Source organism: Papio anubis, chromosome 2 (assembly GCF_008728515.1).
Source record: "Papio anubis isolate 15944 chromosome 2, Panubis1.0, whole genome shotgun sequence".
NCBI classification, from domain to species: Eukaryota; Metazoa; Chordata; class Mammalia; order Primates; family Cercopithecidae; genus Papio; species Papio anubis.
This window is the reverse complement of record NC_044977.1, coordinates 64,519,084-64,539,577: the sequence shown is the minus strand read 5'-3', so window position 1 is coordinate 64,539,577 and position 20,494 is coordinate 64,519,084. Positions and strand designations below refer to the sequence as shown.

Below are 20,494 nucleotides of genomic sequence, written 5' to 3'. Positions count from 1 at the left end.
TTGATTAACAAGATTCCCAACCAATTTTATTACATTACTAGTTTAATTTACTTGCTTCCAAAACCAAGATGCCCACAGAATAGTTTCTGGTTTTATTTGCCCACATTGTATCTATCTGGAGAGCTTTGTTTCTCAGTGTGATACAGGCTGTCCTCTTCTTTGGGAAATCTATTTGGACTGATAAACTTATCTGTCATGAGAAACTCTTTTGGTTCCATTTGGAATGAATTTCATAAAAGTGCTTTCTCCAGAAGAAACATTACGAAAATTTTTGAAAAGGGTCCTAATAATCACATGTGCAGGTTATTGAAAACTAATCAATCTTATACGATTAACAGATCCTGATACAGCTCCAGTGATCCATGGGGTGGACGTTATAAACAGTACATTAGTTAAAGTTACCTGGTCAACAATTCCAAAGGACAGAGTACATGGACGTCTGAAAGGCTATCAGGTTTTTATCATGGTTTTTCTTCTTGTTGTTGAATTGGTATCTGAGAATAAATAAGAACTGATTTCAGAAGAAGCCAAAGAGAATCTGCCACCACGATGGATATATTAAAAATCTTTGTTTTCATTGCAGATAAATTGGTGGAAAACAAAAAGTCTGTTGGATGGACGAACACATCCCAAAGAAGTGAATGTTCTAAGATTTTCAGGACAAAGAAACTCTGGAATGGTTCCTTCCTTAGATGCCTTTAGTGAATTTCACTTAACAGTTTTAGCCTATAACTCTAAAGGAGCTGGTCCTGAAAGTGAGCCTTATATATTTCAAACACCAGAAGGAGGTGAGAGGATAACGATGGAGAGTCATGTCAAAAATGGAGGTGATCCATGGCCATATTAAACATTCTTCATTATGGCCATTCTTCATTATCAACATTCCACAGGCGTGGTGGCTCATGCCCGTAAATTCCAGCACTTTGAGAGGCCAAGGCAGATGGATAACTCGAAGTTAGGAGTTCCAAACCAGCTTGGCCAACATGTTGAAATCCTGTCTCTACTAAAAATACAAAAATTAGCCAGATGTGGTAGTGCACGCCTGTAGTCCTAGCTACTTGGGAGGCTGAGGCAGGAGAATCACTTGAACCTGGGAGGCAGAGGTTTCAATGAGCGGAGATCGGGCCACAGAGCGAGACTCCGTCTCAAAATAAATAAATAAATAAATAAATAAAATAAACATTCTTCTTTATTAGTAGTTAATTAATATTTACTTCAGATGAGTGAACTTGTCAATTTCTATAAAATTTATAATATAATAGGGCTTTTTTGAATTTTACTAATTTATGTGAGTTTATTTTTGGTCTTGTGTTTCCTAGTACCTGAACAGCCAACTTTTCTCAAGGTCATCAAAGTTGATAAAGACACTGCCACTTTGTCCTGGGGACTACCTAAGAAATTAAATGGAAACTTAACTGGCTATCTTTTGCAATATCAGATAAGTAAGTAGAAATTTGAATTGGAGTTAACTTGTTAAATTTCACTTTTTGATTGAGTATTCTGTTTGCTATGTTGGGAGTCTAATGATCACTTAAGGCCACGGTTTGTAAGCTGCCATTCTTCCATGTAGCCCAGGGGCTTGTAAACTGGCTTGCATGCCAAATTCAGCCTGCTGCCTGTTTTTAGGAATAAAGTTTTATGACGACATGGCCATGTCCACTTATTTATGTATGTCTACAGCTGCTTTCTCCCTGGAGTGGCAAAGTTATCACCTCAACAGAGACTACATGGCCTACAAAGGTTAAATGTTTACCATCTGGCCGTTTACTGAAAGATTTGCTCACCAGTTTTAGAAAAAAAGCAGTGTGCTGATGAGTACACAAAACATGCATTTAATGTTTATATATAAGATGTTTGGAGAAGTAGGAAACATGCAAAGGAGTTATTGAGTGATGTGATGGAGATTCAAAGCACACTACCTCTTCTGTCTCAGATATATGCTCCCATACTCAACCTTAAATATACTTGTGTTTATCAAATTCTCTATGGGTTGCTCGCTGTTTCATGGAGATGATATTGAGAGGACTAAATAATTGTCTTTGGAACATTACTCAGAATGGGCTCTGCACACATGCTGCTGTGCAACTAGAGTAATGTGAATGTGTTCAGATGAAATCAGGTCATTTTTAATAGTAGCGCCTCCCATCTTGAACAGTCCTCGAGTCTAAGCATCATCTCAAAATGGAACTTAGGGGATTGACATTATAGAAAATTTTAGCAACATCCCATCATGAAAATTTTAGACTTTCAAGACATCAATTCTCAAAACACCAGAAATACAGAAACCCAGCACACACTGCTTACAAGTCAACTTGATCATAGCCCTGTTGTGCTACTTTCACATCAACTCAAGGCTTCCAGCAACCCAGGTCACATATTTGCTTTAGCTTCTGATGGTTTCTGCTGAAATTAGCACATATGTTTAAATACATACAGGCCTAATCCCAATAGAAGTAGATTTTAGCACTTTTGAGTGTGTAGCAGGATCGGTACTAAGTGTATGTCTTTGCATTGTTTCAATAAAATAAGAAATCTATTAGATATGTACTATCACTATTTTATGAATGAGGAGATTGAGATATAGAGAGTATACTCACACAGAGTCAAGCAGTAAAATAAGTGTTAAGAATGCAAAGCAAGATCAGTCCAATTCTACATGTTGAGCTCTTAACCTTATATTATTACATGAACTGGTTTTCAAAAAAGGTGTAAGAATTGAAGAAATATTTGAAGATTCTTTTAAATGTCAATTTGTTTGGTAAATATATACCTTCTCCTTATCCTAACAATAAGAAACTCAACTAATTAAATTCCAACCTTCATATTGATCTGTATGTAACATTTAAGTTTATTTAAAAACAAGTTTTTAGAATATAGAAGTTGAAATATTAACCATTGTAATGATTACTGAACTGCTTGATATGTGGATTTTAAAATAATATATAATTATTTTACTCTCAATATTAAATGATCAAGACATTTTAGGTAGTTTACCTTTTTCTTATTGCTCTTAGATAGTCTAAATTGTTGCAATTTATATGTATGAGAGCTCTATGTATACTCTCCTGAATTCTTATATTGATTGTAGTAGTTTTTCAATTGACTTTGTGGTCATTCACAATTATGTTTTCAAAAAATCTAAAAGAGTGATGATTTCACATCCTTCTTTCCAATGTTTGGATGCCTAGTTTGTTTTTTCTTTTAATTGATTTGAATTGCATTTTATGGACCAAGGAAGGCATTTTTATGTCAATAATAAATGCATTTTTTAAACATCTATGGTATCTTGGACTAAGAGTCAAGAGGATTTATTCTATATTCTTTCTTGCCACTAACAGCTGCACTATCTTGGATGTATTTTATCTCTTGGATTATTGTTACAGTAATCTTATAATACTCCACGCTCTTACATAAATCTCATGTCTTTGCTGGGTACACAAATCTCATGTCTTTGCTGGGTTCCAATTCTTTGAAAGAAGCTATGTGATTCAGCTTTTTACAATTAGCACTTTGCATAGTACTTAGTACACAGTAAATGTTCTTAAATATTTCATATATTATTGCATTTATTGATTCTATGTATATTGAGTAGTTACTTGGTGCCATATGTTAAACTAGAAACCATAGAAGACACAAATAAATTATCATCTTGAATTATTCTTCCAAAAGGAAATTACAAGTACTTAATTCAAAGATACAATGAAAATATAGCAATGGGGAAAATTCATTATTATTAACAGGTATTATGAAGCTGGAGGAGTTGGCTCCAATATAGCACAGGGATTAAAGATGTTTCTCTGGGGACAAAAGGCCATGGTTTGGATTCAAATTCCAGTTTGCAAATTTACAGACTCAAGATCAGAGCAAAGCACTTATTCTTGTGAGACCTCAGTTTTGTCATGTATGATATAGTCATAGTAGTTGTACGTACCTCATAGGATTAAATGAGTTGATGGTTATGAATCATTAATGTATCTTTACATACTACAAGCATAAGGAGAAACAAAAATAAGAATACAACTTGAATGGTTAAATACATTTGAGCTGTTGTTCATGTTTATTTTTTAGTAAATGACACCTACGAGATTGGAGAATTAAATGATATTAATATTACAACTCCATCAAAACCCAGCTGGCACCTCTCAAACCTGAATGCAACTACCAAGTACAAATTCTACTTGAGGGCTTGCACTTCACGGGGCTGTGGAAAACCGATCACAGAGGAAAGCTCCACCTTAGGAGAAGGCAGTAAGTACATGAGGCTTCTCTTTTTAACAGAGGCTTTAAAAAGAGGCTGCATCTTTTTAAACAGCTGTGCTGAAAGGAAAGCACCGTGCTAGTCATTGTAAATTAGAAATGATTGTGATCCCACTCTGTCTGACCTTCTGTTTTCCACTGACATAGAGGCAGAATTTATTAATCTTGTTTGGAAAGTTCACATTGACTCAATTTATGGATTTCTGCGCAATACTAATCAAATTATAGCTTAGTGTATACAAGGTCAGGAACTATAATTTTACTTAATTAAAGTAGCGGGACATAAGGTCACAAAGCTATACAAAAGGTTAGTAAAGGTATATTTTTCTTTCAGAAAAGTTTCCGTACAGAAAAATATTTGGCTCTTGCTTTGGTAGATATTACAGATCTAATACATCTCACTTTCATGCCTTCACTCTATATACATTGATTCATATGTCAATTTTGTTTTACTGTCTGATGATTGATGCCAAGCAACTGGCTGGGAAATGGCTTATAAATCTATGATTTCATTTGTAACACAATTGTCCTAATTCAATTATACTTTTCTATTTTTTTCCACCTTTAACCATTTCCCTTCCAAAACTGCATCTCCAGTTATGATTTTAGCAAGGTTCTTGCTAAGCTTTCTATAATAGCAATAGGACCTTCGCAGATAAATCAGATCAGAGAAACTGATGTACACACTAAGTTAAACAAAGAGAGATTTAGGTAGGGCTTAGGCTGTTCAGGAGTGGAAGGATATTGGAGAAAGAAAGGAAGGATGTAGAAGATGGCAGAAAGGGAAGTAGAGTTGTGTATTTATCGTGTATTAAGGTTGGTGCAAAAGTAGTTGTGGCCCTTCCATTAAAAGTAGTAATGACAAAGGCCACAATTACTTTTGCACCAATCTAATACTATGCGTTAGACTGTGTTCTGGATGCTTTTCCAAATTGTAGATTAGAAAAATGGTAGAACCAATGAAAGAAACATCACGAAGGGGAAACATAGTAAAGAAAATTCAACTGCCTATTATTTATTGAAGATGTATATTAAAATATATTCAAACTTGTGAATGACTGTAAATCACCGTGTTTGTGTGTGAATGGTTATGCTCTGACCTTTATTACTGGTTTGTTTTTACATCTTATTGTGCCTGCTATATCTGACTAATAACAAGCTTATGTTTTTCTCGGATTCCTTAAACATTTAAAACCCCTTTATGTGGGAAAAGTGTATAATTCAAATAATTACTTCCCTAAAACTCGCAAAGTATTCCCAAGGATGAATTGAACACTAAGTGAAATGAAAAACTCATTTCACTGACTTCACCTGCTCATAAAAGTTAGATTTAAAGATGGGGATTGAAAACTTCGCAGTAACTAAAAGATTCTTTTCTGAAGCATTGAAACTGACATCAAGTGTCCAATACAAAGAGGAGAAGTCAGAATGGTAGTACTCCAAACATGCAACTTCCATATTTTTAAAAACAAAATTTAAGGCATGGAGTTGGTTGCTATTTTGATATAACCAAGACCATAATGTGCTTGTGAAATACTGATCCCATTCTTGCCAATTTGAAGCATATAAGAAAAAATATTCACAGAATTGCCTTGCAAGTATTGCACATTCTAGTACATACGTTGGAAAATTTGGGCTTGGTTGCATTCATGCTTGCGAAATTGTTTTTGGAGGATGAAAATGCTGTTCATGTGATTTTACAACTGATGTGGCATCTTTTCTTCAAACTAAAAATGTAACTAATTTGCTGCGTATCTTAAAAGAACATTTATTCACTGTCTTACGTGTCAGGAATTTAAAAATGTTTCTTACTAGCCTGTTTGTGCTCTTTTTCAGGAATCTGCATTTTCAGTATTCCAGCTAAGTGCCCCCTTCCCCAGTTGACACTGATTTCTCTTCTATAGGCGTGTCTTGCTATATGTACAGGGAAAAAAATTACAATCTCTTTTTCTACTAGAGTTCAACATAATCTTTGAAAAAAATGTATATTTCCACTGAGAAGATACATCTTGTTATCACTCAGCACTCTAAAAATGATCACTTGTGCAAATTGGAACATACTACTATGCATCTTTCTTCTCGCTCTGCCTATGTAGCTCATTTCAAGGTCATTTGGCGCTTGTTCAAAAAATAGGATTTGATTGACAAGCATTTTTCTCTGTTTTCAAGTTGTCACTCTGATTTTCAAATAAATCATATTCCATAATCTAAGAGTGGAAAAGATGGAGCTAATCAGAAATATTATTTTTGTGTCATTAGTGGTTTGAATAAATCACTTGCTTTACTCTGTTTTTCAAAAGCTTGCACTACTTAACGTTTTACTAATATCTCTGTTTTTCAAGGTCAAAATTAATTGCACTCTGTTTCAATGATGCTTAATCTTGAAGGCTTTGCTCATATAATTGGCCTTATTTCTCTCATGGCATAATTTTTAATAAAACCTTTTTGTTATTTAGTAACTATATAATTAATTTTTTTCTATAATGAAAATGCATAATGAAATATTGATCTGTAACATATGCCCACTTTAAATAGAATTTCATAACCCGTTGTAGTCTCAGTAAGAAACATATTTTATAACACTGCTAACATTTTCTGGATTATATTTATTACATTGAGTTGATTCCCAGCAAAACTATGGATCGCATGCAAAAATATTTAAGATATTTGGTGGTAAGATAAGAAGTTAGCATATTTTTGTTAAACTTGATTCATTTTATCTTCTACTATGAGATTCTACTATTAACATATTGACATATTAATATTTTTTGAAAAGTATTAACTTCCCACACCACTTTCAAAATGTCAGTAAAACCATTCCATTGGTATGTACCTACAAGCCTGCACTTCACGCACTTTGGGCTTCTATAAATTTCAAATATTTAATATATGACCATATTGTAATGCTATTTCATCAGTATTTATGGAGAAGACCAAGGCAAAAAAAAAAAAAGCAATATATAGTTAGTTATGATTATAAGGTTATATGCTGTCAATTGTAAGTCAAAAGGCCATATTCAGTTTCCCATTAGGTTTGTGAAAATCCAAATTGCACAAAATCATATTGTATAATTTTTTTAAGTCTACGGTTTTGAATCATTCATGAGACCAGGCAGATTTACAGTACCATTTCATCTTAAACGGCCATGTACTGAGTTCATTTCATTTACTCAATTTCATTATATTAAGAAAGGAAGTTGAAATGTTGATTTTCTTGATCTCCTGTAATTCAAAAACTGAGACAATATGGTATAAGTGACTATCTTATTCACTTTGAATAACAATATATATTTTTTTACTTTTTATGTCCTGTTTTTCCATGACTACAATTCACATGATTTAACTGTGTACATTTCTTAGGTAAAGGTATCGGGAAGATATCAGAAGGAGTAAATCTTACTCAAAAGACTCACCCAATAGAGGTATTTGAGCCGGGAGCTGAACATATAGTTCGCCTAATGACTAAGAATTGGGGTGATAACGATAGCATTTTTCAAGATGTAATTGAGACAAGAGGGAGAGGTGAGAAATGAGATTATATTTGGGAAAGTCTTAGTCAATCTGTGTCCTGTAGAATATTTAGTGTTGCATATGTCCTATATTAAACATGAAAACACTGAGTATATTAGTAATGAAAATAATAATTTCAATTTTAGACATATTTTAAATTATCAAAATGAAAAATGTATCACAGTAGTTCAACTTATCCTTTATTTTGTTTTTACTAGAGTTGTTGCCTAAAAATATCTCCTGCTAATTAACACATGTTAATAACACAAACTAAAAAGAAAAAGCAAAACAAAACAAAACAAAACCACCAGGCTCCATGGTCATCTGCTTCTAACCAAGGCAGCTTGCGCTTTTGCTTGCTCCTTGCTTCTTCTCAGTTTAACTTCTGCCTTCACTATCCTTCTTTGGTTTTTCATCCTCAGAATCAAATACAACTCAAAGAAGTCCCTTTTTAAATAAAGAAGGAAAGATTTATCAGTATTCTCCCATTAACATGTCCTTCACATTGCATTCCTTCTGGGGTCATTAAAAAAATTGATACTCTTTGGTATGCTTAAAAATGATGTCTAATTTTCCCCAATTTTACAGAATACAAGACTGTTTCTAGTGTACAATGTTGTGACTTCTCTTTCTACAACAGAATATGCTGGTTTATATGATGACATCTCCACTCAAGGCTGGTTTATTGGACTGATGTGTGCAATTGCTCTTCTCACACTAGTATTGTTAACTGTTTGCTTTGTGAAGAGAAACAGAGGTGGAAAGTACTCAGGTAAAATTGTTTTTTAATGTGATTTTCAACTTACTAAATAGCATTTTCTGGGAAGCATTTTCAGAGACATCTTTTTTTTTTTTTAAATACACATTCAAGTCAAATTTATTTTAGCAAATTAGATGTACAATGCACTGAGAGGAAAAACATATTGCTAAATTAACCAAAAAAAAATATGTATGGTCTAGAGTATTATTTCCAGATAGTTACTTGGTTCTAGTTTCTAGCACTTAAAATGGGCTCTAACTGCCAGGTGTGGTGGCTCATGCCTGTAATCCTAGCACTTTGGGAGGCCGAGGTGGGCGGATCACGAGGTCAGGAGATCGAGACTATTCTGGCCAACATGATGAAACCCCGTCTCTTACTAAAAATACAAAAATGAGCCGGGCATGGTGGCGGCTGCCTGTAATCCCAGCTACTCAGGAGGCTGAGGCAGGACAATCACTTGAACCCGGGAGGTAGAAGTGGCAGTGAGCCGAGATCGCACCACTGTACTACTTCAGCCTGAGAGATAAGAGCAAAAACTCCATCTCAAAAAAAAAAAAAAAAAAGAAAGAAAGAAAGAAAGAAAGAAAAAGCTCTAACAAGGTTGATAACACTTCCAAACTTCTATTGTCTATCTGTGAAAGATCAGAGCCATTGAGAGACGTATTACTAAGTCATATACATGCTTTAGTGTTTTAAGTGACCCATCTATAGCACGCCTTTCTCTCTACATGACATACACGACTCGTGTTTTTTGCACTAATGCATTCTAATATTACTGGCTCCACTGGCCAACTTTGTTGGTATTAATCATTATTAGGAATGCGTTTCTTATTACCATGGCATGTATTAGATACACTGCCTCATGAATTAATGATACATAAGGTATCCATGAAAACCATCATAGTTGGTAATATGATGTTTGCCTTTAATTTTATTCAACTTCCGAATTTTTTTTTGTCTTTTTCAGATATACATATTGTATCAAGATGATGGTTATTACTAGTATTGCTTAGTATTCATGATGCTTTTATATGGTGACAAAGATTTAGATTACACTGCTATTTGTTTCATGATGTTCAGATTTATGAGAAGTTCATTATTGGCTTAGGATTTATCTAGCAAATATTTAGTGGGAACCCGTCATCTACATAGAAACATTGAGAGCATAATTTCTAGGTTTTTGTAAAATGACATGCATAATTTATGGAGTTATGCATTTCACTTTTTTCTCTGAAGACTGAATGATTATGAATTAGGTTCACAATGACTAATAAATGTTCTGAGTAATTAATGGGAAACGTTAAAGAGTTATAGCATTCTCCTTATCCCCAACAAATAATCATTTGTGAATTGTGTGCTATCCAGATTCTAAAGATGTTTCTTCAAATCATGCCCTGAAAAGAAAAAAAAAAAAAAATCAGCATTTCATATTGCAGAGTAGCTAAGAGAATCTATTAGGTCTCTGCATGTAGTCATAAAAAGTTCCATAAAGAACAATTTGTATTTGAGGTTTTTTTTTTTTTTTTTTTTTTTAAGTAAAGGGAATAAGAGCTTTTGGTCTTATATTCCACTAATACAAAAATTAGCTGGGCGTGGTGGCGGCTGCCTATAATCCTAGCTACTCAGGAGGCTGAGGCATGAGAATCCCTTGAACCCGGGAGGCAGAGGTTGCAGTGAGCAGAGATCATGCCACTGCACTCCAGCCTGGGTGACAGAGTGAGACTTTGTCTTGAAACAAAACAAAACAAAAAAAGTAAAATGTCAGTGGAGACCTGAATATTCAGATTGTTGCAACAATTTTGAGTAAGAGTGATGCATAACAACCAAATGATTGACCTTTGTTTTTTTTTTTTTTGAGACATGATCTTGTTCCGTCGCCCAGGCTGGAGTGTAGTGGCACTATCTCAGCTCTCTGCAACCTCTGCCTCCCAGGTTCAAGTGATCCTCCCACCTCAGCCCATCATGTAGCTGGGACCACAGGTGCACATTACCACACCTAGCTAATTTCCATGTTTTTAATAGACAGGGTCTTGCTTTGTTGTCCAGGCTGGTTTCAAACTCCTGATATCAAGTGTTCTGCCCGTCTTGGCCTCCCAAAGTGCTGGGATTACAGGCATGAGCCACCACACCCAGCCTTGATTGACTTTTTAAATTCAATTTAATTTAATGACACAGATCTAATAGGTGCCTATGACATCTTCAAAAGGTCCAGATAGTAAAATAAATATTTAGTAATTTGGTCTTCACTGAGAAATCAAATTAAGTTGGGCTCTTCCAATAAGACTTCTTGTTCACATAATATTGAGTAGTCACGTGAAAATATGCAGCATGCTGCAGGTGTGATGACAAAAAAGTAGAACTTCCCAAAATCCCCTCCTTTTTTATGTAAACAAAGAAGTAACAGATGGGCTACAGGTATAGCCAGAAAAAAATATTGCCTCACTGGTATCAAAACATTTGAGCAATGCTGTTCTTATTGACTATACACTATTCCACAGCACTGGTAAAAATGTATTTTAAACAGTCACTGTATTAGTTTCCCCACCTTTTTTCTCTTTTTTAGTTAAAGAAAAGGAAGATTTGCATCCAGACCCAGAAATTCAGTCAGTAAAAGATGAAACCTTTGGTGAATACAGGTAAACTTGAGGTTCTGTTTTAAAATGTATCAAAACACGTATTCATCATGTTGAAAGCTCAAATGAACAAAAAGGTGTTTATTCTTAACAAAAAGTTTACAGAACTATAATGTAATGACCCTATAAAGAATACTTTGTACAAATAGGGCCCACATAAGTGCTAGCAACCAAATTTCTGTCTGTGTGGTGAGGGTGTATAAAGAATTACAGTCCAGGCAGAAGTATCGGTTAGGATACTTTTCTTGAAACTGTGTGCCTAACGCAAAGACACTATTCTTATTTAGGTTGAATATCTATTTGGGGTAGCTAAAACATCTTTAGCGTGGCCATTTTGAACTCAGGTTGGTACCGTTTGCATCCACACACATATATCCGTATACCTACAGTGTTGCCCCTGCCAAGGTAAGTAAGTTACAAACCCTGTCCTCTCGATGAACCTAATCAGCAGAGAAAAATGTCTTATATATGCAAATGACTGTAATGAATTAAATAGAATAAAAGAGCACAAAAGAGAGCAACTATTTCTGCCCAGGTAGGATTTTGGAAAAAGGATCATCCATAAGAGATAAGCTAAACCTTAAAGGATAAAAAGGATTGTGTTACTGTTAACCACTGGACAGAGGATGACAAAATGAGTGAGAGCATGTCGGGCAAGGGAGGAATGGCAAGAAGTCTGCTCTGAGCTAGGCAGGAATCTTTTGGGGATGTGTTAAATTGTCTCTTTCTCCTGTTATCTCTCTCCATCTTCCCCTTTCTACTACTCTCTTAACTTCTTAGCTCGTTTTGGTTGGAATGGCATCATTTTTTTTCAGGTACCCTGTATATTTCAGCCAATAGACATATTGTAAGTTCCAGATTTATATCAATGTTAGCACATGGGAAACCAGAGTTTATATCAAAGAAGAAATCTGGTTGATCCTCATTCTCTCATCTCTGGATTCATCACTCTAGACAGGGATGTGGAGCATTTTCATTAGCTCATTGTTAGACATTTGAGCTTACCTGTACCTCCACTTTGTGCTATACTTATTTTTCTGTATTCACTTAGTCAATATCCTTTTTACATTTTTATATTTCTTAATAAATGACTTTAAATTCTTTCCAGAATAAAGAACAATAAAGAGAAAGAAAGAAAGAGAGAAAAAGAAAAAAGAAAGAAATAATTTTGGAGCTTTGCAAATTGTGCTCATTACTGTTGTATTAGTGAGCAACTGCCTCATAACAATAACCACCAATACTTAACAGCTTAAAACAATAAACATTTATTATTTCTATGTCTTCATAATTCAGGAATCCAGACATGGCCTAGATGGGTGCTTTGGGCTCAGGACTTCTCATGAGGTTGCAGGAAGGTTTTGACCAGGGCTATGGTTTCATCTAAAGTTTCAGCCAGAGCACAAGCCATTCCTAGGCCACTCATGGTGCTGTTGGCAGGATATAGTTCCATACAGACTGTTGAACTAAGGGCTTCAGTTCTTCACAGGCCAGAAGTCATTCCTAACTCCATATCACATGGATATCTCCATGGGGCCATTCACAACATGGCAGCTGGCTTCCTTCAGAATGTGTGAGCCAGGGAGCAAGACAGAGCACCCAAGTTGGAAGCCACAGTCCTTTTGTAACCTGATATTGGAAGTGACTTCCCATCACTTCTGTTGTATTCTATAGGAGCAAGTCAATAAGTTTAGCCCACAACTCAAAGGAAGAAGATTATACAAGGTACAGATTCCATGAGGCAATGATCATTGAGGACCTGCAACAACTTTTCAGAAGTTGAGGCAGGAGAATTGCTTGAACTCAGGAGGCGGAGGTTGCAGTGAGCCGAGACTGTGCCACTGCATTCCAGCCTGGGCAACACAGTGAGACTCCATCTCAATTAAAAAAAAAAAAAACACACAAACAAAAAACAAAAAACTACTTTTGAAAGACCGTATTAGCTCAGTTTTACAGGCAAGAAAACAACAACAATGCCTTGCAATGCCTTGTCTAAAAACCCATTTCCCCACACCCTGCTGCTGCTTTATAAAGATAGCTAACATCTTCCCGTGCATTATTTCCTATGACATCCCTTTACAGTAGTTGATGTGTTTTCCAACCTCTTTCCCCCAAACTACACATTTATCAGGATAATTGTCTACTTTCCACATTATCCCAGGAGGCCATTTTATAAGAGGTACCCTTACATAACATAAGTCCTCATCCTGCTAGCTTCCGATAATCGTCCCTTTTGTTATTTTTCTTTGCTCTTTGTTTCCTGATTCCTCAGCCAGTGCCTCATCTTTTTTCTTGATTTGTTTTTATAACTGCAATATCCTAATTCGAGAGCCAATTATCGTATCAGTCAGGGGAGCATGTGTTATGCTGCTGTTAAAACAACTCCAAAAGCATGTTCTTTCTCAAGTTATGTATCCCACAGAGATTGCCCTTTTCATCTTAGTCACTTAGGAGCACCGGCTGGTGGATGAGGATCCAGGGTCGCCACAGCAGGGAAAACAGAATGTAACAAACTGAGCACTGGCTTTTAATCTTCCACTTGGAAGAGACACATGTCACCTTTGCTCACTTTTTTTTTAAACTGAAGAAAATTCCATGGTGGCATATAACATAGAGTAGGCAGAGAAGGGTCATCCTGTTTTATTCCTAGAAACGTGACATACTTATTGAATAGCACTGACCAATACCACAAATTATAAAATGATACATACATCTAAATTATATTTTTTCCAAATGCTTCATTGATAAAATTTGATAAAATCATTTTATATGGTGTATAGCTTAATAATGTAATACTAATTGGTATTTTTTAAAATCTTGATCCAAAATCTGAAGATCATACCATTTGATAAGCATTTTACTAATGGATTTGCTTCTGTTCATGAATAAAACACCTACCATAAATATAGTATACTTATTTATGTTATTAAAATATCAGCCATTTCTTTCTATCTTAAAATGTAACAAGCTTGAACTGTTAACTATATTAAAGAAAGTTATTTGGTTTCAAAAACAGAATGTGATTGATTTTTAAAAGAACTTTTTGGAAGGATATAAGAGAATGAAAAGGATCAGAAGCAAAAACAGTGATCAAGACTTAGAAGCCAGGAACTCCAAAAGTTCATGAAAGCAAAGGAAATTACATCTGTTCTCTGTCTGAGTCCATTAGGGGCTACTATAACAAAATACCATAAACTGAGTTGCTTATAAAAGAACAGAAATTTATTTCTCACAGTTCTGGATTCTGGGAAGCCTAAGAGCAAAATGCCAGCATTTTCCATGTCTGGTGAAGGCTCACTTTCTGGGTGACAGATGGTGCCTTCTCTTTGTGTCCTCACATCATGGAAGGGGTAGGGCAGCTCTCTGGGGCCTCTTCTCTAAGGGCACTAATATCATTCACTAGGGCTCCACCCTTTTGGCCTAATCACTTCCCAAAGACTCCACCTCTAACTCTCTCACATCCGTTATCAGGTTTTAACATAGGAAGCTTGGGAGGACACAGATATTTAGACCATAGCAGCCACTATGGACATCAACAGGTTGAATCCCACATGTCCTACAGAAGCTCAGCTGTCAATTTTAAAGAGAATCAGAAGTGTTGTGAATAATGAAAGATTGTTTGGTGGAAATTGCTTATGACTTTGTAAACGTGTGTTTACAGACTTTGCAAACTTGGTAAACATGTGTGGTAGTATCATGTGGGCTTTAGTATCTGTCTTCAATGCTATTATGAATGTCCTGAACATTATAAAACCTTTTAGCACTTATGAATGTGTTTCTTTACACAAATATAAATATTAGATTTTATTGAACTATTTTTTGTTTGTTTGTTTTCCAGTGACAGTGATGAAAAACCTCTCAAAGGAAGCCTTCGGTCCCTTAATAGGGATATGCAGCCTACTGAAAGTGCTGACAGCTTAGTCGAATACGGAGAGGGAGATCATGCTCTATTCAATGAAGATGGATCATTTATTGGTGCCTATGCAGGATCTAAGGAGAAGGGATCTGTTGAAAGCAATGGAAGTTCTACAGCAACTTTTCCACTTCGGGCATAAACACAACATGTGTAACCAACGCTACTGGTTCACCCCAACCTTTCATATTTATCTGTTCAAGGGAGCAAGAACTTTCATATAGGAATAGAAACATGTTGACTGAAGATTTCATCCAGAAGTCAACATCCTGCAATTATGTTGAAAAAAGTAGCACTGCCTTCAAAATATAAAATGCCAAGCACTTCAGGCCTATGTTTTGCTTTTGTTGTTTTCAGGTGCTCGAAATGCAAAACACAAAACGAATCCTGTGTTTAGATACACCTCAACTAAATCCAAAGTCCCCATTCAGTATAGTCCATATTTGCCTGATTTTACTATTCAGTGTGCTTGCATAGATGTTGCTACCTTGTGGGTTTTCCTCCATATGCACATTGGTATACAGTCTCTGAGAACTGGCTTGGTGACTTTGCTTCACTACAGGTTAAAAGACCATAAGCAAACTGATTATTTAAAATGTAAAAAAGAATATGAATGTCTTATTAAAACATTTCATTGAATATATACAGTCTAAATTTATTATTTAAATTGTAGTAGCAAAAGTCTTAGGTGAACAATCAACTAGTATTTATTGAGCTCCTATTTGCCCAGAGATGGTCATATTTAAACAGAAGTATAAGTTTTTCAGTTTCAACATTTTTTAAATTTCTATCAGTTATGACATCCACGAGCATCACTTTTTGTGTCTGTGTTTTTTTGTTTTTTGTTTTTTCTTGGACTAAATTCAACTGCATGGAAGCAGTGGTCAGAAGGCTGTTTCATACAAGAACAGGCAGAAAGTGCCCATTGTTCTGGATTCTAATAGCTACATCTACTTAATATCTTCATTTCTAAATTGACTGCTTTTACCTTTTTTCTATGTTTATGTAATGGTATGCTTGCATATATTTCATGAATACATTGTACATATTATGTTAATATTTACACAGTTTAAAATATAGATGTGTTTTATTTTGAAGGGAGAAAAGGAACATTAACAGGCATGTTTGTACAGTTAGAATATATTAGTAAGATACTGTTTTTCATCATTCCAGAGCTACGACTAATAACATGAGGTTCCAAAGCTGAAGACTTTGTATAAAGCATTTGGATTTTGTTCTTATATGGTTTTTTTTCAACAGTTTCAAAATAAAATATCATATAAATATTGAGGGAAATGTTTTCATATTTTTCAAAATAGGTTTTTACTGTTGAATGTACATCTACCCCAGTTCCTCAAAAGAAAAACTATTTACATAGAAATTACTACACATATGTTTGCATGTATCGTATTTTAAACATCTTTGTGGTGAGAATCTGTTTCCCCTATATTCTCCTTCTGTCAAAGTCAGTACAAATTCAGGGAATTTATTTTCTGGCATTTGTGCTCCAGTCCTTTTAAAATTGTCCATGAACATGTTTTAAAAACAATATGGAGGATGATGCATACATGTCGGTCAAGTTCAGCACTAGACTTGACATTTTACGGAAACATTTTTTAACCTTACCCTGAAATACTTAACTACTGTTTAAATGAAATTCATTTATTTTACTTTAGTTTTTGAGCTGTGATTATTGGTATACAGTTACATCCTCAAGTTGGATTTATGTAACCCCTTATATTTCATGGATACCAACATTTGGGGTATTTATAATAGTCAGCGCAGGAATGCACATGGAATATCTACTTGTCCTTTTGAACCTCACCTGTCCTCCTGAAGGCATAGACAGGAAAAGAATGTCTTATTTAAAACTACAGTTTATGGGCTCAGGATTTGACCACAGTCCTGGGAGTAAGCATTTCAAAGGGGAAGGCATTGTGGTCTCCACGCCGTGTAAATGTGAGGATGTGATGCACATCCATCAGTGCAACTCGAGCTCCATCCTCATCTGATTTCTAAGGTGCCGATTTTCTGGAGGAACAGTCATCATGTTTTGATTTATCTGGGAGAAAATTGTCATGCCCAGCTACTGAAGAGGGCAAGGTTGTGACGTTCAAGATTAGTTCTCATACTATTCTATCTCCTCTTCTTTGTCGTCAGTCAAAATGTGGTTTTTAAAGAAAGTCATGCAGGTTAGAAATAATGTCAAAAATATTTAGGAATTTAATACCCTTTAAGTCAGAAGATAAAACAAATACTGAAGTATTAGCTCTTCCTACACTTCGTGTTCCCCTTTAGCTGCCTGAAAATCAAGATTGTTCCTACTCAGATCTTTTGAGTGGCTAAAACTTACGGATGTGAAAAATGAGATTGAATGATGACTATGTTTTCCTATCATTATTACCTTTCCTCAATACTATTGGGCTACTACTGGGACTCTTCAGCACAAAAGGAATAGGTCTATGATTGACCCTGATTTTAATTGTGAAATTATATGATTCATATATTTTATGAATCAGAATAACTTTCAAATAAAATAAATCCAAGTAGGTTAAAATGGATTTCATGACTTTCCCTCAGAAAATGAGTAACGGAGTCCATGATGTGCAATGGTAATTATAAATTGGTGAGGCTTGTTTGCAAAACGCCCACTAGTAATAAGGCAACAGCCAATATTTAGAACTTTGTTCTTTACTGGATTCACACTAACTTTCTCTAGTCTACTTCTAATATTATTTAATGTAACTGATTGTATATACTCTCAAGAATGGTTAGTAGGCATGAGTTCCTAGAGAACTGTCCAAGGGTTGGGAAAATCCAAATTCTCTTCCTGGTTCCAGCACTCATTTTGTACATAAACATTAGACAGGTTGCTTAACCTTTTTATTTCAAACTCTCAACTCTAAAGTGCTAATAAATAATCTCAGTTACCTTATCTTTGTCACAGGGTGTTCTTTTTTATGAAGAAAAATTTGAAAATGGTAAAAGCTAAGATGCCTTTTAACTTCACAAGCAAACCTTTAACTAATTATGTATCTAAAAGTCACCCCCCACATACCAACTCAACTTTTTTCCTGTGAACACATAAATATATTTTTATAGAAAAACAAATCTACAGAAAATAAATCTACTGTTCTGTGAGCAGTATGATTTGTACATGCCATTGAAAATTATTAATCAGAAGAAAATTAAGCAGGGTCTTTGCTATACAAAAGTGTTTTCCACTAATTTTGCATGCGTATTTATAAGAAAAAATGCGAATTTGGTGGTTTTATTCTATTGGTATAAAGGCATTGATATTTTAGATGCACCCACGTTTGTAAAAATGTAGAGCACAATGGAATTATGCTGGAAGTCTCAAATAATATTTTTTCCTATTTTATACTCATGGAAGAGATAAGCTAAAGAGAGGAAAATAATGAGAAATGTTGGTGTGCTTTTCTAAGCATTTAAAATGTAATTGCCAATTGAAATCCTAAATATGTTTACATACCATTAAGATATGATTCTTGTAACAATGTTAAATTGATTATAATGGGATTGGGTTTGTTATCTGTGGTAGTATATATATATCCTAGTGTTCCTATAGTGAAATAAGTAGGGTCGAGCCAAAACTTTCTTTGTTTTGTACCTTAAATTGTTCGATTACATCATCAAAAGAGATGAAAGGTATGTAGAACGGGTTCACCTGATTACCTTTTTCTTTTGGCTTGGATTAATATTCATAGTAGAACTTTATTAAAACGTGTTTGTATTGTAGGTGGTGTTCGTATTATGCTTATGACTATGTATGGTTTGAAAATATTTTCATTATACATGAAATTCAACTTTCCAAATAAAAGTTCAACTTCATGTAATCCAAAAATGTTTGTATTCTGTTCTACACAGTTAAGAAGAATCAGAATTTACATATTAATTTTAACTACTTCGGTTGCCTCTGATCCTGGAATATCTATAAATGAAATATAATTTAATAAAGTATAAATAAGATATAAATAAAATATTTTGATTTCAATTACTTTATAAATATACAATATCATCAACGTCTATAAAACAGAATATTCCAATGAAATTTATACTTATGATAAATATAAATTTAAGATGAATGTATATTTATCTGGTTATTTTTAATAAAAATGTAGAAATGTCACCTTCCAAGAAAATGCCCAGTATGCTATATTTTCAGTGAGGCTATTAGATAATTTTGACATGGTCTCTTAGAATTGGGTTACCCAGTTTGGCTCAGTGGACAATCTATCGGAAATTGTTGTTTTTAAAACTGTTTTATTGAGCAGACATGGAGACTTACTGAAATCGTCGCTCTTTGTGAGGATGAGTTGGGTGGATCACTTAATGCCAAGAGTTCAAGATCAGCCTGTGCAACATAGAGAGACCTCGTCTCTACAAAAATTTAAAAAAAAATTATCTATACCAAGCACTTTACATAGAATACCACATTTAATCCTCGAACAATATTCTCTGGTTTATTAAATTAGGGAACCGGGAGGTTAACTAACTTAATGAGTGTCACCAGCATGGGCTAGAACTAAAAATTAAACCCAGGGATGTTTGACTCCAAAACCCTAATTCATTATACCATTAATAGTACATTTTTTCATGCCCTCGCTCCTCCACCTTTTCTTAGAAATACTAAAGAAAGGTGAGTTTCAACTTAATGCTGACTTATTGATCATGCTTGCAAACACCTTGACTTTAAGATATGTGATCAAGACATATGATAGAGGAAAACAATCAATGCTTTACTGTATAAACAGTTGAATGTGTACAACCTAAAAAGAAGTAATTCAAATAAGCCAGTTATTTTTAAATGAATGTCACACATTTCATTATATTCCACTCACTCTTTTGGCAAACTGAAAAAGAACAGAAGCTTTTTATTAGAAGTGGCTTCAAAAACAACTGCACTAAACATTTTTAAGTTGATATTTGTATTTCCTCATCAAACACCAGAATCTGTGGTAGAATATCTCTCTTCTTTTGCTATTCTCATTTGTTTCCCTGTAAAATACAACACAGAATGTTTAAGCCATATGTCTCTGGACTCTTGGCATCCCACTTATGGAGAACCTTTATCACCAAGATAAATCTGACGTTAAGTCAGATAAACATATGCACGATAACGTTTCAAGGGCCTTGTTTTAGGATTTTAGCATATGCGAGTTTTTATCATCCTCACATCACTTACAGTGTGATGCAATAGCATATATATACATGAGTAAAGAAAGAATAAAAAATGGAAATTCCCACATTACCTGAAAGAGATAATATATTGCACTGCAACTGAAATGCATAAATTCTTTTAACAGGTGGAAGAAATGTTTCATTGATTGGTCTACTTATAACACAATGAATCATGAAATATTTTCCAAAGTGATCATCTATATAGATTGTTCCCAAAATAGT

The 20,494-nt window shown here is 34.6% G+C and overlaps 1 protein-coding gene across 7 annotated transcripts in view; it reads left to right on the top strand.

Moving 5' to 3' along the window:
- Positions 1-18,927, top strand: part of CHL1 (cell adhesion molecule L1 like) — a 209,905-nt gene extending 190,978 nt beyond the window's left edge. For 6 of the 7 annotated variants that reach the window (XM_003894176.5, XM_009200328.4, XM_009200330.4 and 3 more), the window contains 8 exons: positions 339-454; positions 584-788; positions 1,320-1,442; positions 4,069-4,248; positions 7,618-7,779; positions 8,408-8,539; positions 11,091-11,163; positions 14,996-18,927. In XM_003894176.5, the coding sequence (XP_003894225.2) occupies positions 339-454; positions 584-788; positions 1,320-1,442; positions 4,069-4,248; positions 7,618-7,779; positions 8,408-8,539; positions 11,091-11,163; positions 14,996-15,212 (1,208 nt within the window). In that variant the 3' untranslated portion in view covers positions 15,213-18,927. The remainder of the gene's footprint in view (positions 1-338; positions 455-583; positions 789-1,319; positions 1,443-4,068; positions 4,249-7,617; positions 7,780-8,407; positions 8,540-11,090; positions 11,164-14,995) is intronic. The other variant, XM_003894178.5, reaches the window with a different exon arrangement.
- Positions 18,928-20,494: the final 1,567 nt, after the last annotated feature.